Below are 20277 nucleotides of genomic sequence, written 5' to 3' on the forward strand. Positions count from 1 at the left end.
GAATGATGTGAAGGTATACTACACCCCTTACCGCTGGGTTCGCTCCTTAGGGTTTCCTGGTTCGCGCCCCCTTGATGCTATGAGTGATAATTGATTGTTTCGTGTGCTGTTCTACACCTTTCCATAAAGGTGCTCACAGATGGGGCAACATTGCAAAACAACAAATTTGAATCGGAGTGACACACATTGCAACAAAATCACCCAACATCGCTTGTGTCAGCCAGCTATGTTAAGATATTTGGTCAGCAGGTATAAATTTGGTGCAAGCTGATTGCCTGGAAATATCAAAATGTTGCAGCCATGTTCACATGATGAAATTTGTTGCGCGCAATGTTGCAAGAGTAGAGCGCGATTCAACTTCAAATTTGTTGCATACAACGTTACGTGCAACAAGTTTGGGGTAGACACACTGCAACCGTCCTCTTGCGTGCAATGTTGAATCCAATGTTATACCGTGTGTCAGCACCTTAAGGGTTTTGCTCTGGGTACACCGGTTTTTCTCCCTCTGAAATATTCCTGTCAAATGGGCGTCCTTTTAACACTTTTAACTAAAAAGTTACGTATCATCAATTGTTTGGGCTTTTTCACCTTTATTTCTGCTGCGTCAAGATTCTTTTTCCTCAAACGTGGTTCAAAGTTCATCACATCAGACTCAACCTCCTTCAATTTTTCATCGAAAAACTTATCATGATCAGATGGACTCAAAAGAACACTGAAATACAACAGTGTCAAGAATTAATCATTTAATGAACCTCACTATATCTGTAACAAAAAATGGATTCAAGCAGAGTGCATTTTGTTATAGCCTGGGTACAAACATCTTCTGCTCGTCATGCCCTATATTGTGTTGTTTGTATGCAAGGATAGATAACGATGCATCCTGCTCTTGAACCCAGAAAATACCTAACAAAGTACTCCTATGATCCTCATACCTTTCTGTTCCTTTAATGGGCCACATTATCAACATTTTCATCTTCTGTTCTAGTTTTTCCATTCTCTGTTGGAATTCTTCCTCTTTTTTGCTGCTGATGAACAGCACATCTACCATCATAGCACGACCAAGGCTGACAGTGCCATATACCTGCACATCAACGTCTTCACGCTCCTTTACCAACTCCTGTCATCAATAAGCACAAACACTTAGGAAAAAGTAACATCGTTTTCCATCACTTCCAAATTAGGAAACTATTTGTACCTTATTCTCTTTGTTGGCCGATTTCCTGATACGAGGTTCAATTTCAGCTACGCTTGTCTCGACTTTCTTCAACTTGTCTTCAAAGTACTTGTCATAGTCCTTGTTGCTATGGAAAATGAATAATATTAGTGAGTTTCAAATATCTGTCATTAATCACGAGAAGCCGAAGCAGAAACAGCACTTACCCACTCAGCTTCCTGATTGGCCAGCTCATCAACATCTTCATTTTTCGATCAACGGCATCGATTCTCTGTTGGTAGTTTTTCTCTTTCTTATTGTCGATCAGTTTGTCTTCTATCATCGCATGACCAAGACTTACAGCACCGTACACCTTTGTCTCGAGTTCATCTCGTTCGACATTCAAGTTCTGCAAAAAAAAAAAATTAGCACAAAAGAAGCATCCTTAAGTTGTGTAATATTTCTTTATCTAAATTGGTTTTTGTCGAATTCAAACTACATATTGTACTTTTAAAGGTAGGAAAACTTAGAGAACCTGGAGAAAACGATGACTTTATTATTTACTATGTACCTTCATCTCTTCTGAGTTCAATTGTTTCCTTCTGATGCGGGGTTCGAAGTTCAATACAGCAGATTCCAACTCAGCTAACATTTCGTCCAAGAACTTGTGATGATCCTCTGGGCTGAAAAGTGAGCCCAGAAATAAAATAAGATGCACCATCAAGATCATGCCTTCTGATCTTTTTCGCAGTACAAATTGGGGAGATTCTAAAAAGGGTTTACAACACAAACTACAAAATAGAGCTGGCTCATTAGTTAGAGAGCATAGCATTGATTTTTTAGGGGGGGGGGAGGGGATGGTCAGGAGGAATCCAGGGGAGGGCCATTAAATTTCTACTCAGTCAAAAAAGGGGGTTATCAAATATTTCATACTACATAAAGGGGAGGGCCAAGAATTCAATAAATTTCAAGGGGAGGGTCATTTTTTTATGCAGACAGAAGAAAGGGGGGTCTAAAGGTTTTACATTACTGTTTGTAGGGATTGGTCATGCCCAAACCAACACCCCCACCCCCACCCCCCCAAATAAATGAATGCACCCCAAGTTAGATTATAGAAGATCTCATTCAAAAATAGAAATGATGAAAAGGTAAATTAGACAGGAGAAGATGAAAAAACTTACTGACGTTTTGGACGCTAGTCCTTCGTCGGAGTAAAAGAGGTACGACGAGTGAAGGACTAGCGTCCGAAACGTCAGTAAGTTTTTTCATCTTTTCACGGTGTATAATTTACCTTTTCATCATTACACCGACGCAGCTCACACTAGTTTTTAGCTAGTTATATCTTCTTATTTAAAAATAGAGGTTACTAGTACTGATAGCCTACTTAAAATCGACTTACAATACCTACCTTGACGATCCTCTTATTGGCCATTTCATCAACACCTTTGCCTTGTCCTCTAGTCTATCAAGTTTTATTACAAAGTCATTTTCTTTTCCTTTGTCAATCTTCTTCTCTCGAATCATCCCACGTCCGAGTGTCACCACACCGTGGACTTGAACATCGAGATCTTCACGTTCTTTGAACAAGGCCTGGAAGATCAAAACATCTCGCACACTTAGGTCAGCTCTTAGATTTTAAAGATCTTCAACAATTATTAGAGTGCAAACAATATATCCGTGAAACACTAATTACTAAATTGTTCAAAGTGCTAGTTAAACAAAAGAAAACAATAGAATTAGCATAAAATAGGTGTAAGTTAGTATTACTAATATTTCACAGATATATTTTTTGCGATCTACTTGTCGCGTTTATCACATAAAGCTGTTTCGCTGTTGGGGTTAGGGACATGTCCTACGACTAACAGAAATGGCTTCAGGAAAAGAGCGTCAAGAAACAAGGTGGCCATGTTGGTGGTATTACCAATGGAAGCGAATGAGGAATCTTTTACTAAATACCATCAACGATGGCGGCAATACCACAAATTCCAAACGTCATTTTTCCAGTGCAATTGTTAAAATAATGTTAATGAAAAGGAATCGCAAAAATCTCCAAAGTAGTAAATAAAAAAAGAAATATTTGTCTTTGGTTAGGAAGTTTAATTTTAAGTGAAATGCAGAGAAAGGATGAAAACGTTGTCATGTCTGCCATTTTGCGGGAAGAAAAAACGAGAATGGAAGAGTTGGAGATAGATATTCAATAAATGGTTCAAACTGAACAGGAATGACCAGATAAGCCCACCCCGCGTAATAAATCGTACCGTGTTTTCCTTGTTAGTGAAGGAGTCTTTTAAACGTTGTTCCATATTGATGACAGCGACATCCATGTCCTTTATCTTCTTCTCCAGGTAGGTGTTGTGATCAAAGCTACTATAAAATACAACAGTCACCCAAGTTAGAAGTCTACGATAACCAGAGAATTCAAGGGTGGAGTATATTTGTAACATGAGGGGAGGGGAGGGTAGGGGAAGAAAGGAGCAAATCGTTGCTAGTAGTGGGATGACACCAGGGATGAGGAGTCCGAGAAGGGGTGTCTAAGTGTGACAGAGTCAAAAGACACTATTTCGGACAGTAATTATTTAGTCATAAATCTATATTTTTAATTAGGAATGCCTCGTGTACACATAGGAATGTAATTCTTTAGTTAACTGTTTGCGTGGAAAATGCGTAAGCAAGAAATAATTTCCGTACGTAATTACATTACAGTGAGTCATGCCTAGGTTTGGCGCTTGTTTACGTAAGTTCGTGTTTGGGACATCCTGTTTGCGCCTAGGGCGTGCAACATTGTATAGGATGTGTAAGGTCTTAAGAATGCAGGTTTTTCCATAAAAATAGGCCCAAACTAAGCTTAAATCAGTGTAGTAAAAGTTCTTGAAGACGTTGCACATATCAAGACAAGGAATTCTCTACGATGTAAAGGTATGAATCTTTGAAGCCTTTTACACTTATACCTAGGATAGATTTAGGACAAATCTATGTTAATATCGTTAACTAGTCGTTATATTTTATAGCTTAGATTATCTACATATTTGTTAAGCATTCGTTTCATGTTGTAGTAATTCTAGTCGCATTAGCGCGTAATTTAGTACAAAGTTATTCACGCAGTAGTAATTTAGTAATCACGCTGAGTGTATCTTGTCTTTTAAACTCTTTAAAACGTTTACTATAGGATCGCTACCGCCTTACTCGCTTGTTTAACCTTTTTACTACGATAAATAGCCTTAACTGCGGGATAAAAGACCTTTTCTTTCCAACCTTTAATTTGTTCGCTACTTAAACTCTACACTCAAGGTCATTGTCGCGACCGCGTGTTCAGTAAACCGTGTAATTCTTAGTTTGTCATAAACAAAGGTTAAAATACTTACCTAAAGCCATAGTTAACCTCTAGTCAATTTTTCCTATTGCTTTTTCCATTGGTTTAGTTCATTTTAAACGGTTTACCGACTTGTACATTAAACTTTGCAACCTAGTAATTTTCACTCGCGTATTGTAAACACTGGTAATCAGTATGCAATATTCAAATTACCTGTGACGTAATTTACGTATTTCCGTTTCTATTTATATCTAGCAAGACTGTATTCTATTCATAACTTTTTAGCTATTTAGATAAGCTACAAATTTATTTTATCTCATTGTAAATATTTTTCTTGTTTTCATTAGAGATATCCTGTAATCTCGTTCCCGTTTTTTTTCGTGTATTGTAAGTTGTGTGAATTTTTCAATAAATTCTTTTGTCAAAACCACTTGCAATCTGATTCATAGCTGAGCGCCTTGCCGCCGGTTACATAAGAGTGCCTGTCACATTCTCCCCATTGGTGTTCTGTTCAACAATGTCTCTATTTGTGGGATGGCAGGGATAATTTTTTAAAGGATATAGAAACAGAAACAATCGCTAGAGGCTGCGTGTGATTGGGAATGGCTGTAATACAAGTTGTATACTCAAGTGATCGATCGTTTACAAACTCTTACCCACTATTCTCGTCGAGAGGTTTATCCATCATTGCAAACATTCGTCTCTCAAGCCTGTCGATTCTATTCAAGAAGCACGCTTCCTTCGTTTGATCGAGAAGCTTGTTATCACTTATTTCTCGGCCAAGGGCTACAACAGCTTGTATCTTGAGTTGGAGTCTGTCTCGTTCCTCGATCAAGTCCTGAATATAACGAACACAGTATCAGTAATAGTATCTGGATGAGAGAAGAGAAGAGAAGAGAAGAAAAGAGAAGAAAGAGAAGAGAAGAGAACAGAAGAGAACAGAAGAGAACAGAAGAGAACAGAAGAGAACAGAACAGAAGAGAACAGAACAGAAGAGAACAGAAGTGAACAGAAGAGAACAGAAGAGAACAGAAGAGAACAGAAGAGAACAGAAGAGAACGGAAGAGAACGGAAGAGAACAGAAGATAACAGAAGAGAACAGAAGAGAACAGAAGAGAACAGAACAGAACAGAACAGAACAGAACAGAACAGAACAGAACAGAACAGAACAGAACAGAACAGAACAGAACAGAACAGAACAGAACAGAAGAGATCAAGAACAAGATAGGAAAAGAGTTCTCCTACACATGAAGTTTTTTATGATAAAATTACCGAATTGTCATGGAACACATCAGCATTTTCAATTCTTGGTTCAATGTTTTCAATAGCAGATTCAGCCTCTTCCAAATTGTTCAGTAGAAATTTGTCCAGTGGAGTTCTGAAAAAAAAAAAACTTTATTAACTCACACCTCATTTGCATTGTTTCTTTAAAAAAATACATTCATGTGTCTTCTCATGATCATGCACAACCTTTAAACAAAGCAATGGTACTCTAGGGAATGACACGTGACGTGAAATAGGAAAACCTTATGCCCAAGGTCAATTTTTTTGGTATTTTCCAATTTTTTCTACCTGTTCATTCGTATTGGCCAAGCCATCAGCAGGTTTGATTTTTGCTCCAGCTTTTCCATTCGCTGTAAGAAATCCTTCTTTTCCTTCCTGTCAAGCAGCCTGTGTTCGATCATGCTGTGACCAAGTCCTGTAGCTCCTTGCACCATCAGGTAAAGATAACTTCTTTCTTCAATCAAATCCTACAGATTAACAAAGAATGGTAAATCAAGGGCGGTGTAGCTCTAAGACACTGACTGACCTCTCACCTCTGAGGTCACCGGGTCGACTCCTGGACTCGGCATCACATGTGAGTAGAGTTTGTCGAGTCTCTCCCTTTATTGCCATGATACAATAGGTATCATTAATAGGGGAGGCAGATTTCGTAAACCTTTTGAGAATGGTAGGAAACATATGGTACTGACTTACAGCACGTACAACATACCGCAACATTGAAATGGCTTTCCATAAGAATAGTTATTATAAGAGTGGGAAACATACGGTAATGACTTACAGCACGTACACGGTATGGCATGCCGCAACATTGAAATGGCTTCCCATAAGAATGGTTTTCGTGTGAGCGTAAAACATACGGTACTGACTTACAGCACGTACACAGTACGACATGCCGTAACATTGAAATGGCTTCAAATAAGAATGAATAGGTATCAGAATATTCATTTACCGTGTTGTCATTGTTCATGTAGGATTTCTTGATACGTGGCTCAATGTTTGTCATAGCTGATTCTGCTTCATCAAACTTGTGCTTCAAATATGTGCTGTAGTTTGAAGTACTTGAGAAGGCCAGTCTAGGCAAGAAATACCGAGTTAGAGAAATGTTATAGACAAAGAGATGAGAGAAATATGGAATATGTTATCCATCCATCCTTCCATCCTTCCTTTAATCCTTCAATCCTTCCATCTTTCCAACCCTTTATTCCCCCATCCCTCTCTCCATTATTCTGTGCTTCTATCCACCCATCCCTCCACCCATCCTTCCAGCCATCCAGCAATTCCAGCCATCCAGCCCTCCAGCCCTCCAGCCCTCCAGCCCTCCAGTCCTCCAGAGGATGACTCACTTGTTCAGTTCTTTTATCGGCCACATCATGATCAGCCTGATCTTTGTCTCCAGTTGATTCATTCTCTTGATGAAAACCATCTCCTTGTCCTCGTCAATCTGTTTGTTCTTGATCAAGTCACGACCGAGATCAACTATTACAATTGATTTGAATTCAAGATCTTCACGCTCCTTTGCTAACGCCTAAATGGACAAAGACATAAATAAATGAATGAATGAATGAATGCCACAAATGAATGAATAATGAATGAATATGGGTTTTTAAAGCTTCTATAAAATGTGAGTATTTATTTTGACAAGAATCAAACTATGTGAAACTTATGTCGTGCAACATGAAGGACAGTTATGAACAGTTTTGCATCAAAGTTTGTAATGAGTTTTTTGATAACTTGTAAACGTTTTTAGTTAAACCACTTTAAACAATGTATTACACTTGGTGTGAATGAGACATAAGCCCAACCAACAAGCTACTCTATCGCATCTACATTGGTCTCGGGATAGCCTGCGTAGCAGCGCTCTAGGGGATTGTGAAAGGGGGGAAGGGGAGGGAGGAAGGAGGAGGGAGCTTCATCTCTCTCTCTCTTTCCCCCTTCCCTCTCCTCCTTCCCACTTACCCTTCCCCAGGCCGTTTTAGGACGCCGCTGGACTTCTCAAGATTAGGCTGTGCAATGGCACCCCAGGAGGGGGAGGAGTGCTTCGGAAGGATATACCACAATAAATACCTTAATATCTCTGGTGATGACTGATTTCTTGACTTTGGGTTCAAGGTGAAAGACAGCCGCCTCAACTACTTTGAGCTTGTCATCCAGAAGCTTGTTGTAGTTAGAAGAACTGAAAAAGCGTTAACAAATGAATAAGTAAATGTAAAAGACTTAAGTCTAAATAGTAATAAATTTTGGTCACCAACCGTGGCTGGTGTTTACTAGTTGGGACTGCATTGGTTTGTGAAAAAAGAAGAAGGAACTTTGAACACCCTGTAAAAAACCTTTGTAACTACACTGATGTTTCGGACGTTAGTCCTTTGTTGGTCAACTATTGGAGCATTAGAGCATTTAGAGTAAAAACTAGAGAATATCAAAAAAGATTAAGCACTATCAGAATCATATTGATGTCTGTCAATCATGTTTTGTTCCCCCAAGTTGTAGACAACATTTAAGTTTTCGTAGGTGAATTGCTTGCTCGATATTTGTTGGGGATTTACGCACCCCCCCCCCCCCCCCCCTCCCAAAGGCGTCTTTTTCGTTTAGTTTACATGCGCACCTTCTAATATCCCTGATAGGCCACAGCATCAGCAGCTTCAGTCTGCGTTCCAGTGTATCCAGTTTTTCAATTAAGATAGATTCTTTATCAACTTCAAGGACTCTATCCAACACCATCTTACGGCCAGTAAGTAGGACCTGGTTTACCTTAAACTGAAGCTGCTCACGTTCTTCAATCAGTTCCTAAAATACAAATATTTTGAAGTTAATATTTATAATTATATCATTCTTTATGCTTGGATTAAGAGGAATATTTTATAGTACTATATGGCTAACTCACACATTGAGCCCTGAAACGACCTCTGGGCTGATCTAAGTCAGGGCACGGCTAACTCACAGATCGAACCCTGAAACAACCTCTGGGCTGATCTAAGTCAGGGCATGGCTAACTCACAGATCGAACCCTGAAACAACCTCTGGGCTGATCTAAGTCAGGGCACAGCTAACTCACAGATGGAGTCCTGAAACAACCTCTGGGCTGATCTAAGTCAGGGCATGGCTAACTCACAGATTTAAAACATCTCAACAACCAATCTGTTTTTACCTACCTTTACATCTTCACCAGATTGCCTCATTTTTAAACGTGGTTCAAGATCCGACAGGGCAATGGCTGCTTCCATCAACTGATCTTCTAAAATCTTGTTCTGATCTTCCATAACGCTAAAACTACAACAAATGTTTGGTAATCGTATCCAAAGATTTTTCCATCCAAAAACGTGGGAAAGGTTAATATTCAATATTTTTAAAGCCATTCCGAGGTTTAAGAAAAAACTGGGTTGAGTTGACAATGCAATGCACTGTGGGACTATTTTAGGGGACTTTGTTCCGAGATGATGTAAGATAGACAATGCACTGCAATACTAACCAGAGCCAGTTTTTTCCTCAGACTTCAAATGTGAGTCTCGAAAGGTTTTTTTCAACCAAAAATCTGGACAAACTTTCCCATTCAAAGAGGATACTTACGATTTGTCCAAGCCCTCTGTAGTTTCAAGTATCGACTCGCACTCAGAAGATAACTTGTCCTCGATAGGTAGATCCTGTGCTGTCCCTGATTGGTATGTTATCTTCTTAGTTGCTTCCCCAGGCATGTCAACTAAGTATGTCTCACTAATCACTGTCGTTGTAGTCGTCTCCCCAGCTCCATCTACTTCACTCTGGGTTGCTCCCCGTAACTGTATTCTACGTGTGGTAGTAGTAGTAGTGGTTGTGGTTTTACCAGCTGTGGCGGTCTCAACGTGAATAACAGTGTCGGTGGAGGTAGTGCTATCTGAGTCTGTGTCTCCTCTAAGATGACTAGACAGCAATGGGGAAGTCTGAAAAAAAATGACCAAAATGAAAAGAATGTATGCAGTGGGAGTGAAGAATTAAGCGCAGCAAATGGAAGAATGGGTGCTTTACATCTTACTTAATATCATCACAGGAAAAAGAACCGGATTCCCAAATTGGGAATTTGTTGGGAATTTCCTTGAATTCCCAACGAATTCCCATCCAATTCCCAGAGAGAACGAAATTGGGAACGTGGCACTGATTCCCAATGTTAGTTTGTTGGGAATTTTGTTTTTCTATTGGGCATTAGAAGGAAATTCCCAACAATAAATCCCAACGTTTGTGTTCGAATTGGGAATTCAAGGAAATTCCCAACAATTCCCAATTTGAGAATCCGGTTTTTTTTCCTGTGCCACTCTGGTTCGATTCCTGGTGTTGACGTATGTGAGTAGAATTGTTCGTTGGTTCTCTCCAGTGTTCTTAATGAGGGAAAAAACCTTTGAAGCAGAGGAAATAAAAAAAATCAACCTACATCTTCATCTGATGAGATTGGAGACAGTGTGTACATCTCGGAATGCTTGACACGTCTGGATAAATCTGTCTCCTTTAAATTAAAACACCATTCAATAATCAATCCTCAACCAAACAGAGTAGTACATGAAGTGGAACCCATAAGATTACAGAATATATTCAATGTCATGAGCGTACCCAAAAGTAAGGGAGACCACAGGGCATGTGCGTGCACTATTTTGTTATTCGTGTAAAAAATAACATGAAGAGAAGTTAAGAACTTGAGAAGTGTTCAGAAGCATTTTGTTATGCATTGTGACCCCTTCCACTTCTATCTTGTCCTGCCAAAACTCCACATGTTTTATTAGCCATTCTGAGGTTGAGGAAACAACTTGACCAAGTTAAAATTACAGTATATTGTGGGAGTGTTTTGGGGGAGCTTTTTCAAGATGGCATCTATTTCGTCTTCTTATTAACAGTCGTACAATGCACTGTGATACCAAATTCCACCCAGTTTTTTTCTCAACCTTGCACACAGCACAGCAAACCATTTTTTTTTTCAATTATTTAACTGAAACCACTTACGAATGAAGGAGCATCTACTGTAGTTGTGGAAGTTTTGAGGATTTCTTCATGTGGCTCAATCTCCTGTTATTTAAATGGCACAATTATAATAAAGAAAGTAATCCATATCTTGAAGAAGATAATATAGGTAAGTTGTAGTGCTTGGGAACGAGGTTATTCCGGGCGAAAGCCCTTGGAATTAAATTCGGAAAAATTAATTTCCGACCTCGCTGGGATTCGAACCCACGACCTTCGGAATTGTACTACCGATGCTCTACCAGCTGAGCTAGAGGTCAGACTGAGAGCAGGCCGGGGTGAAATAGATGTTAGGTCGCGGTAATTATGATGCGAGGTCGGAAATTAATTTTTCCGAATTTAATTCCAAGGGCTTTCGCCCGGAATAACCTCGTTCCCAAGCACTACAACTTACCTATATTATCTTCTACTATTTCATTAGTGCCACGCGGTCCACATACTCTCATATTTTGAAGAAATGTGTAGTTCCAGAAATCATCCATGCCTACCCCACAGAGGAATTTGGAATTTCCGAAGAGTAGGGGGGTCAGAGAAATAGCAAAAATTACAGAGTTTGTATGGAAGAAAATTGGAATTTCCAGGGGGTAGGGCGGTGTCTTAAAAAAATTCCTTTGTGAGGGGGGTATGGATAATTTTTGGAACTACACAATAAGATGAAAATTCGTAAAAGTAGAGATCTAGAATCATTTAAAGTCCAATACGAGAACATTTATAGTTTCTACATATTTATATTTATAAGATATTTGAGATATGACGCACACACTGATTGGCTAGGTATTGTGTTTATATCAGAGATACGCTCGTGCAAAATCATTCAACAATTTTTTATGAAAGAAATATAAAGCGGGTGCTTATTATGTCTCTGTACTGTGATATAAACACTCTGGGAGCTCTTTCTAACATGGCAGCTATATAGGTGCAGTTAACAATGGATACTAATGAGAAATTTTATGTTAATAGCACCAACATGGCTGCAATGACGTAACATGCGATCCAAGAATTAATATCAAACATCTATTTACCAGAGATGTAGATGTCGGCGAGAGAGGTTCCGTGCTGGATGAGGAGCTTGAAATATCAGACGAGACGGAACTCAGTCTGATGGATTTTTTCTAAGGATGAAAATGATAAAAAAGCAACATATTACCCTGTTCTTGCCTGTTCGTTACATATGGTGTATGCCTCAGAACAATGGTATAAAGCTTTAAGGTTGTGATGTTTTTTCAGGTGCAACTGTTCACAAATACGTCAAGAGAAAAATGATAATATCCAAGCTAGATCATAATATACATCTCTTTTGCCTTATTGTGTAGCCCCAGAAATTATCCATATCCCCCCTTCCTCCCCATGGAGGATTTCTTTAAGACCCCCTACAGCAGAAATTCCAATTTCCCCCATAGGAACTCTGTTCTTTCTCTGACTCCTACACACCAGTTAACGAACCGTGGTGCATTCTGGTCTAGCTTGGGTAAACTATCCAATAAGTTGTACTAAATTATGTTATATCTCACACATACTTTTGTGATTATTGGTAAACTATAATTATGAAAATTATTATGAGAAGCATTAATAAATTAATTTTGAAAAAAAAAGTAGGAAAAAAAGTAGTGCAGGCATGCGGAAGTAAAAGAGTGAGAGAATAGGAATATCACCGTATAATATATATTCTAAAATGGGTGCCCTAAATACGCTCTGTGCATCGTACCACAAACCTACACTGGTAGACTGCAACCAAAATACTAACCTCTCCTATAAAGACACGGGGGAAGTCGGACGAATCAGACTGGGAGCTTATATCACTTTTATCACTCTTATCGCTAGAATGGGAAGATTTTCTCAGATAGAAAGCTTTGGATTGACGAGTCATTTTGTCATCAGTGACAGAAGAAGTCTTGAAATGAGATGAGAAGAGAAGAAAGATCTCTTGAGTAAGCAACTCAAATTTGAAAAAAAACTTCACTATAAATTCCAGCTTTAAACACCTAGGGAAGTTAGACCTTTTTAGCTTGGTATGAGGTTTTCCCACTTCTGACCATGTGTCATTCTCTGGAGAATAAGACTCTTTGAGTTGTATCCATAATCATGTGTCTTCTCGTGCATCCATTAAACAAAGAAATGATACTCTAGGGAATGACTGGTCTGTAATGGGAAAACTTTGTGGCCGAGCTAAAAAGGGTCTAGCTATTCTGAGTAAGAATTACCGAATGCCATCACAGTTTATCTCAATATTTTTTTCAAAGTATGTAAAGAAATTAAACTCAAGGGAATGATACAGTACATAGACTAAAAAGAAGTAATTATGTTGAATTTCGATAAAAAGAAATAATTTTGTGAAATTGCTTTTCTATTGAGTTGTTTACGCAAAGAGAGGTTAGTTTAACAGAGAATTATAAAGTCATTGACTTTTTATGTACGAATAGATCTATCAAAGATTATTAAGTTATCGCAATACTTTTTATTTAATAATATGCTGCTAAAACAATAATATGAATACCGTGACATATTGATGACTGACTGATGACGTAGAAGAAACCTCGCGCTGTGATTGACGCATACCAATGTCATATGACTCGAGTCGCTCGTAGAGGCATGTTAGGTACATGGTAATCATTTTCTTGTCTGGCTTTTCAATGTCGACATCTGGAATTTCAATTCCAAACTTGAATTAGAGGATTAATTGTTGACCAGTTTTTCAATGTACCACTCCTGGTTGGGGGAGGGGAGGGCATAGTAGTCACATGCGTGGAAGGGGTGGGAGAGGAGTATTTGTCGCATACTTACCAATGGGCTCCAATAGTCGTGGCACATTCCATTCTAAGGAAGCCATCGTAAAGGCATGTTCTAATCGACTAATGTTGTCCATTGTCATGATGTGTGAAAAATCAAACAGATCAGGCCTAAGAAGGAATGAAAACAAATGAAAACGATTAAAATTGAATGTTATCATATATCACATCATGTCACGTCAGGCCCTGCCTTACCCCACCCATCCCTACCATGGCACCAAGCCACACCATGCCACACCGGTCAGTCTCACAATCCGGTGTTGCTGGGTTCGAGTGATGCTGTGGCCACTAGCTGAGACTGTATTTGTCCTGATTCCTGATTATGCAACTATTTCTTCATTTCATTATTATTGTTTATTATTATTATTAATATTATTATTATTATTATTATTATTAATCTAAAGATAAGGTTTTTGATCTAATTTCTCAAGACCTTATGTTTAAAACTATTTATTTTAGTATATTCAAACTAAACCATTTACTTGTAGGAGTGTAGAACAGCATTAAAGGCCTTGCCGTCTCTCCAGCTCGTGGTAAAATCCTTCACTTGGGCAAACTCTTTGTACCTTTTGAAAGTAAAAACCAGCATTGAAAAAATCCTTTATATTTAAGGGTGAATGTAGAAGTCATTACTGGGGTGCAGTGGACATTATGAGATAAATTGGTGGTTTGGGAGATGAACATAGGAAGGAAGAGAGGGAAAGAGAGAGAAAGCATGGGCAAATCCAGGATTTCGTTCAGGGAGGGGTGCTGCACACAAAGTTGACCCAGGGAGGGGTGCAGCCCTTGGAATCAAAGGGGAAAAACGTTATTTTGCATTGGTTATCTTCAAATTAAGGGCAAAGAGTCAAACCAGGGAGGGCTTCCGCACCTCCTGCACACCTCCCCTGGATCCGCCCTTGGTTAGAGAGATGGGTGGATGGATTAATGCATGTGACGCCCAGATGATTGGTTTGGTGGAGGAAGGGATTGATAAATAATGGAAGAGATTGGTGGGATTGATGGAAGATGAATGAATGAATAAAAAAGAATGGATGGATGAATGGAATGAAATGGGATGGATGGAGGAAGGGAGGGAGGGAGGGAGGGAAGAAGGGAGGGAGGGAGTGAGGGATGGATGGAGTGATGGAGGGAGGGAGGGAGGGAGGGAGGGAGGGAGGGAGGGAGGGAAGGAGGGAGGGAGGGAGGGATGGATGGATGGATGGAGTGATGGAGGGAGGGATGGATGGATGAATGGAGGGATGGATGGATAGATAGATGGATGGATGGATAGTTGCAGAAATATTCTATATGTTTAGCTATTAATTCTTACTTATCTAGCTGTGTAAGACACCAGGATTGTAAATTCTTCTCGATGCTGTAGTTCTTGGAGTCTGCTTTTAATGTACCCTTCATCTAAAAACACAGCAAACAACTATTGTTCACCACATTTCAATGCACTGAGAAATCTTTAAAATAAGATAGAGTGCACGCACTAAACCCGTGAACATTAAATAGTACTAATTAGTACTATTTATTACAGAATCCTTTGTTTTCTATTGTTTATTTATCACTATTTAGTGCTAAAAATTAGTATTTGTTTCACGGATTTAGTGTGAGCACTCTACTAAATCCTTTTAGCTTTGGGGTAATGTTTTTCATTTCAGACCTCGTGTCATTCTCTTGAGAATAAGAGTCTTTGATTTAGTCGTATCAATATTCATGTGTCTTCTCGTGCACAACCGTTAAACAAAAGGAAGCGGACGCATGGTCTTGAGTAGTATTCATATTCATATATCTTTTCATGCACAACCATTAAACAAAGAACGTGGTCTGAAATGGTTCAAAGAGAACTAGTTAATAAGCTCACCTGAAAGTGCACGATAATATTCCATAGAAGGCCAAGAATTGTTTTACTATTTCCCTCGGCGATGTCCGATGCATTGATACCCTCGATTTTAATCTGCAATTTATACGAATGCACGCGTTAATGACAATCGATGGGTTGCAAGCATTGCAAAGAGAGTCAAAAGACATAAACATGGCGGCCATTTTGGTGAAAGGGAAGGTACGTTTTTTATTTGGGGGGAGGGGTGGGGGTTTCTAAGATTCCAAGAAGACCACAGGAAGCCCAGGCAATGTACTCGTACTCGTTACGAAGGATTGTAATAGCACCAAGAACACACACGCAAAAAATGGTAAGCTAACTACAAGCATTTCTTTAGATATTCTAACAATATACAATAACACATACATTCCTTCGTAATGAGTTACAAGTACATTGCTTGGGCTTCCTGTGAGAAGGCGTCTATTTCGTCAAATAAAAATACCCACAATGCACTGAAATGCAAGCTCGGCCAATTTTCAAAGAAAGCCCTTCTAATGAAGATTAGCCTGCGTAGCCGGCCCTCTTTTGGTTGGGCTGGCTACGCAGGCTAATTGAAGATTGATTGTTAATTTTTTTGTTTGTTTTTGACCCCCAGGTTTTCAATTGGATTTCTAGTCAGCGGAGGGGCTTATATGTAGATGGTATAGAATAGAATAGAATAGAATACCTTTATTTAAACACGATAAAATTTAAAGCTAAAAGCTTGTGGGGTCGTGCATAAAATAAATTAAATAAATAAAATATAATATAAGTATGAATCTGTAAAAATATAGCTAATTAACTTAGATAACTTTAAATATCTTATATATAATTCTCACACACATTCACATACACAAACTGCGCAAGCTATTAGACCCGCCAGGGGCAGAAAACACAGACAAATGCGGTGAACACCGTGTCAATAGGCATTCACCTCATCTGAACAGCACCCGCCACCCATAGCGAGTCCAACAGCCCGCGCAGTTACATTCACTCCATAATAAAAATAATGTTACATATATACAAAGTCCTTTTGGTATCTAGCCTTTCCCGAGATTTTAATTGAAAATTATCGGACACACTTTTAAATAATTTAATATCAAACTCTCAAACAACCTTTAGGCATTTCTGTCTAAGTCAGAGCTTGGTGTAACTCTTAGAATACGTGTGACGTAGCTCGTGTCAACATTTTTAGTAACTACCCCTTTAACGAACGCCTAGCCAATTCGGGTGGATTGTATACAGAAACTAACCGCATTTCATTGGCTGAAAAAATCGCGCCATTTCCAGCAACGTTAGTAGTGTTTACACGATTAAACTTGTTGTGTGCAACGTCATCACACATGTATAGATCTCGATTCTACTTCAACAACGTCTTGCGCAACCATCGCAGTGTTGGACACACAGTACAATGTCGTTGCGCGCAACAACAGCAGAGTACAGATATCTGGGCTTTAACTTCGTCCGTACACTTTTAGAACGTATTTGTGTGAGATGTCATCAAGTGCGCATGCGTGCTTTTCAAATCAACATCAATACCTCGCTTTTCTGGCAAATTTCCAAAGCTTTTTGTAGGTTGGCGATGTTATGCAAGTGTGAACGGCCACTTTCTTTCTCCTGTAATAGAAGATATTACTCAAAATTAAACGCAGATTAACAAAGCCATTATATACTCTGATTTGCTCTAACGAAACATCCTCTGGGCTGATCTAAAGACTCGAGATCCTGAGCTTGAGAAGTGAGTGCAAGCACTACCACTACACCACCAATGATTCATTATTATCAAAGTGAAAACCATATGGGCACTTTTCATTCAACCGTAAAAACCGGAAATTCCGGTTGGAAAAACTAATGATATGTGTCATTCCGATCGGAAAGTTCAGGAAAACTCGGTCTTCCGATTAAGGTAATCCACTTTTCCCGCTCTTTCCGGTTCTTCCGGTAGACGCGTGAACCATTTGTCGGAATTCAAAGTTTTCAGCTCTTTTCTTAGCAAACAAATTTCCAACTGGATGGATTGGTTAAAATGGTAAGGGCTCCATGAATTCTGAATAAACCTACCGTTTTGGTGTTGAGGAGTACATCAAACAGATTAAGCCATACACTGCCATTTGAAAGATCGCTAATCAAATTGACCACTCTGATTGGTGGGTTGGCCTGTCGACAATATAAAATTAGCCAATCAAAAGCTACGCATATATTAGTCACATGCATTTTTAACCAATCACAGTGCGCTTTGGTCCATGACTGAGCCAATCAAAACAGTCGAGGGCTTCTCACTACATCCTTTCAATTCCTTCGCGGTCAGTTGCGTTCACTAGACTAAGCCAATGGGCGATCCGCGAAAGACTCAACGCATTAAGGATCCGCTCTTCCGTGTACACTCATGTCTGCCTAGAAATGCCTCGATGATGACGATGATGATGACGATGATGATTTATGATTTAAAAAGCGCCCTTTCTATTTTGATATAATCAATAGCGCTTTGTGAATGACAGGTTGCTTTCATGCAATTTACAAGCATGAGAGATTGTTAGTATGAATTGTAGGCACTGGCGATGGTCACTGCCAGGGCTTCTTTATTTACGTTCTCAGTGGTTATTCCTTGATGTCCCTTCGATATTGACCTTTATAACATAATATTATATATATACCCGGCCTTGCACTAAATCCCAATCTGTACATGTACAAACACGGCCTTTTGCTTACTATACAGCGAAAGCGAATGGCTAGTATCATAAAGGAGTCTAGGCTACAGTAACTACTATGAAGGGTTTCATGCAAGCAGTTTCCTTGCGCAAGTCGCCATCTTTAAGTACGTAATGTTTACTGCTATATTCTTACCTTTGATAAGTGAGAATTCAACCATTTGGTGAATACCTTCTTGTGAACATTTTCTCGCTCTGTTACTATGACAATACGAAGGGGAAAAAATCAACGATTAATAATTAAGACCTATTAGAGGAAAACATAACAAATTCGGCCAAAAAGATTATCCACTTTTTTAATCTGTAAATTTAATTTTCAAATTATTTCTTTTTTAATTTGGTTTTTTTTTTTATTTACTTTTTTTTTGCCATTCAGTCCCCTTCTTCCTTTCTTCCTTTTCCCCTCCCTTCCTTCCATCCTTCTTTCCTTTCTTCACCCCTTCATTTCATTTTTCATTTCTTCCTTTATTTCGCCTCTTATTTTGTTTCGTCTTTTTTCTCTATTTGTTTCTTTATCTCTCTATTTTAATTTTCCCTTTCTTTTTTCTCTATGCCTTTTCTTTCTAGTTCTGCATGCTTTTTTGTTATATTTGTTTTGACTTCGGTTCCCTGCTAGCAGAGCCTATTTTCCTTTTGTTTCGGTTGAAAGAGAAGAGAGACTCTGCTAGCAGGGAATGACTGCGGTTAATATAACTATTATATATGCTCTTTACTCGATATCATAAGTAGAAATACTACTCTTGCGGAACTAAAATAACCACTCCATACACCCGGCCCCGAGGGCTGAAGACAATTATTCGTTTAATGATATACAAGTACTATTAATAATTATTAGGTGAATATATCATCCTAATACTATCCGGGTTTTTCATTCACTGAGACTAAGAAATGATAAGAACGAATGGAAATTGTCATCTACATGACTTCTCAATATGTCGCTGATTTTGAAGTCTAATAATTAGAATAAATCAAAGTATACTCTAGGTGAGGTATGGCGGCCACTTCGCTATCAACTTACCAAGAGTAATGGTGTGTTAGTACTTTATGTATGATGCAGAGATGTTATCATCAAATCGATTTATAGCCATGAACACAACGCTGTAACATACATAACGTTTTTACCCAAATTTTGAAAATTGGCGAAAGCTAGGTAACCACGATCAATCTAATCTACAGTCCGATTGGAAGAAATAGGGTCGGACAAGCCAAAAATTCTAATGAAATAATTATTTTCTATAGTGTAAAAATATCAAATTTACTAAATATTGCAATTACTTATTATTTTTCAACGAACTAGTAACTAATGGTTTTTGAGTTGTTGAGCGATGACCTGCAGTGATAAAGCCATGCAAAACAACTAAACAGTAGATTTCCGATCCAATCAATGACATATATATAGTATATCATATATAATATATATACAAATATTTTATATACACAAGATAACGTTAAGAAATTGCTAGAATTTTAGACGATCCAAGTTGAATATTGGACGGCGAAAAATTGTCTAATTCGTAGGGCAAAATTGTGAAAAGCAATCCTAACATTTTAACAATAATTCCTTGTGAAAAAAAAAATTCTAGTTTCATATACAATCAATCAATGTGTGAAATATTTCAATATACTTGCTAATCACAAGAATCACAAAATAATTTAGAGTAAATCTGACTGAATACTAAATTATATTGTCCTTCATTTGTTGTGCCATAAGTTTATGAACTTCAAACGATTTCGTATCGATTTATATACTTACTTGTTCCTTCATGATGAATTTGTTTGAGCTGAACAGTTCTTATAGTTCTGCTGCTCATTTGGTCGATTATTAACGTTTTAGCAATCAAATTTACCGAATAATCTACAGACGTAAATTCAGTGCTACAGTAAATATTATTATGCACGAGTCACGAGTTTGAAAAGGCAAGTGTAAGGGTTCAAGACATGGTCTAGCGAGCAGAATTGTTTTTTGTACTTGCTTATGCGAGACAAATTATTATGGCGGGAATCCATGTGGAATGTTTCACAACTCTACAGTAAAAATATGGAATCCGAAGGAAAGTTTATAGCTAGATTTCATTTCATTTTGATTTTTAACATGGATCTTTAATAATTTTAGAATAATGCATGAGGGCTGGAATAGATGTTTCAAGAGGCATGTTTTGTGTGCATTAAAGCATATAATCCTGCATGAATTACCGTGAGCGTCCATTCTGTCT

The 20277-nt window shown here is 38.5% G+C and overlaps 1 protein-coding gene across 6 annotated transcripts in view; it reads right to left on the reverse strand.

Annotated features, from left to right (window-relative positions):
* The window catches only part of LOC116303888 (uncharacterized), a 52481-nt gene extending 32522 nt beyond the window's left edge, over window positions 1–19959 (reverse strand). For 4 of the 6 annotated variants that reach the window (XM_089037872.1, XM_089037871.1, XM_089037873.1 and 1 more), the window contains exons 1-28: window positions 19818–19959; window positions 18201–18265; window positions 17418–17513; window positions 16896–16973; window positions 15360–15452; window positions 14823–14905; window positions 13993–14076; window positions 13506–13621; window positions 13219–13364; window positions 11747–11836; window positions 10710–10772; window positions 10147–10218; window positions 9312–9661; window positions 8897–9014; window positions 8350–8531; window positions 7812–7920; window positions 7091–7272; window positions 6697–6820; window positions 6036–6214; window positions 5736–5841; window positions 5120–5301; window positions 3412–3520; window positions 2562–2743; window positions 1725–1836; window positions 1381–1562; window positions 1196–1301; window positions 933–1117; window positions 589–712 (exon numbers count right to left, since the gene is read on the reverse strand). In XM_089037872.1, coding sequence (XP_088893998.1) covers window positions 589–712; window positions 933–1117; window positions 1196–1301; window positions 1381–1562; window positions 1725–1836; window positions 2562–2743; window positions 3412–3520; window positions 5120–5301; window positions 5736–5841; window positions 6036–6214; window positions 6697–6820; window positions 7091–7272; window positions 7812–7920; window positions 8350–8531; window positions 8897–9014; window positions 9312–9661; window positions 10147–10218; window positions 10710–10772; window positions 11747–11836; window positions 13219–13364; window positions 13506–13621; window positions 13993–14076; window positions 14823–14905; window positions 15360–15452; window positions 16896–16973; window positions 17418–17513; window positions 18201–18265; window positions 19818–19875 — 3576 coding nt within the window. In that variant the 5' untranslated portion in view covers window positions 19876–19959. The remainder of the gene's footprint in view (window positions 1–588; window positions 713–932; window positions 1118–1195; window positions 1302–1380; window positions 1563–1724; window positions 1837–2561; window positions 2744–3411; window positions 3521–5119; window positions 5302–5735; window positions 5842–6035; window positions 6215–6696; window positions 6821–7090; window positions 7273–7811; window positions 7921–8349; window positions 8532–8896; window positions 9015–9311; window positions 9662–10146; window positions 10219–10709; window positions 10773–11746; window positions 11837–13218; window positions 13365–13505; window positions 13622–13992; window positions 14077–14822; window positions 14906–15359; window positions 15453–16895; window positions 16974–17417; window positions 17514–18200; window positions 18266–19817) is intronic. The other 2 variants (XM_089037870.1, XM_089037875.1) reach the window with 2 other exon arrangements.
* Between the last annotated feature and the right edge of the window lie 318 nt (window positions 19960–20277).

This window comes from Actinia tenebrosa, unplaced genomic scaffold (assembly GCF_029948245.1).
Source record: "Actinia tenebrosa isolate PJP-AT-01 unplaced genomic scaffold, QUT_ActTen_1.0 PGA_scaffold5__44_contigs__length_20552954, whole genome shotgun sequence".
Taxonomy (NCBI): domain Eukaryota; kingdom Metazoa; phylum Cnidaria; class Anthozoa; order Actiniaria; family Actiniidae; genus Actinia; species Actinia tenebrosa.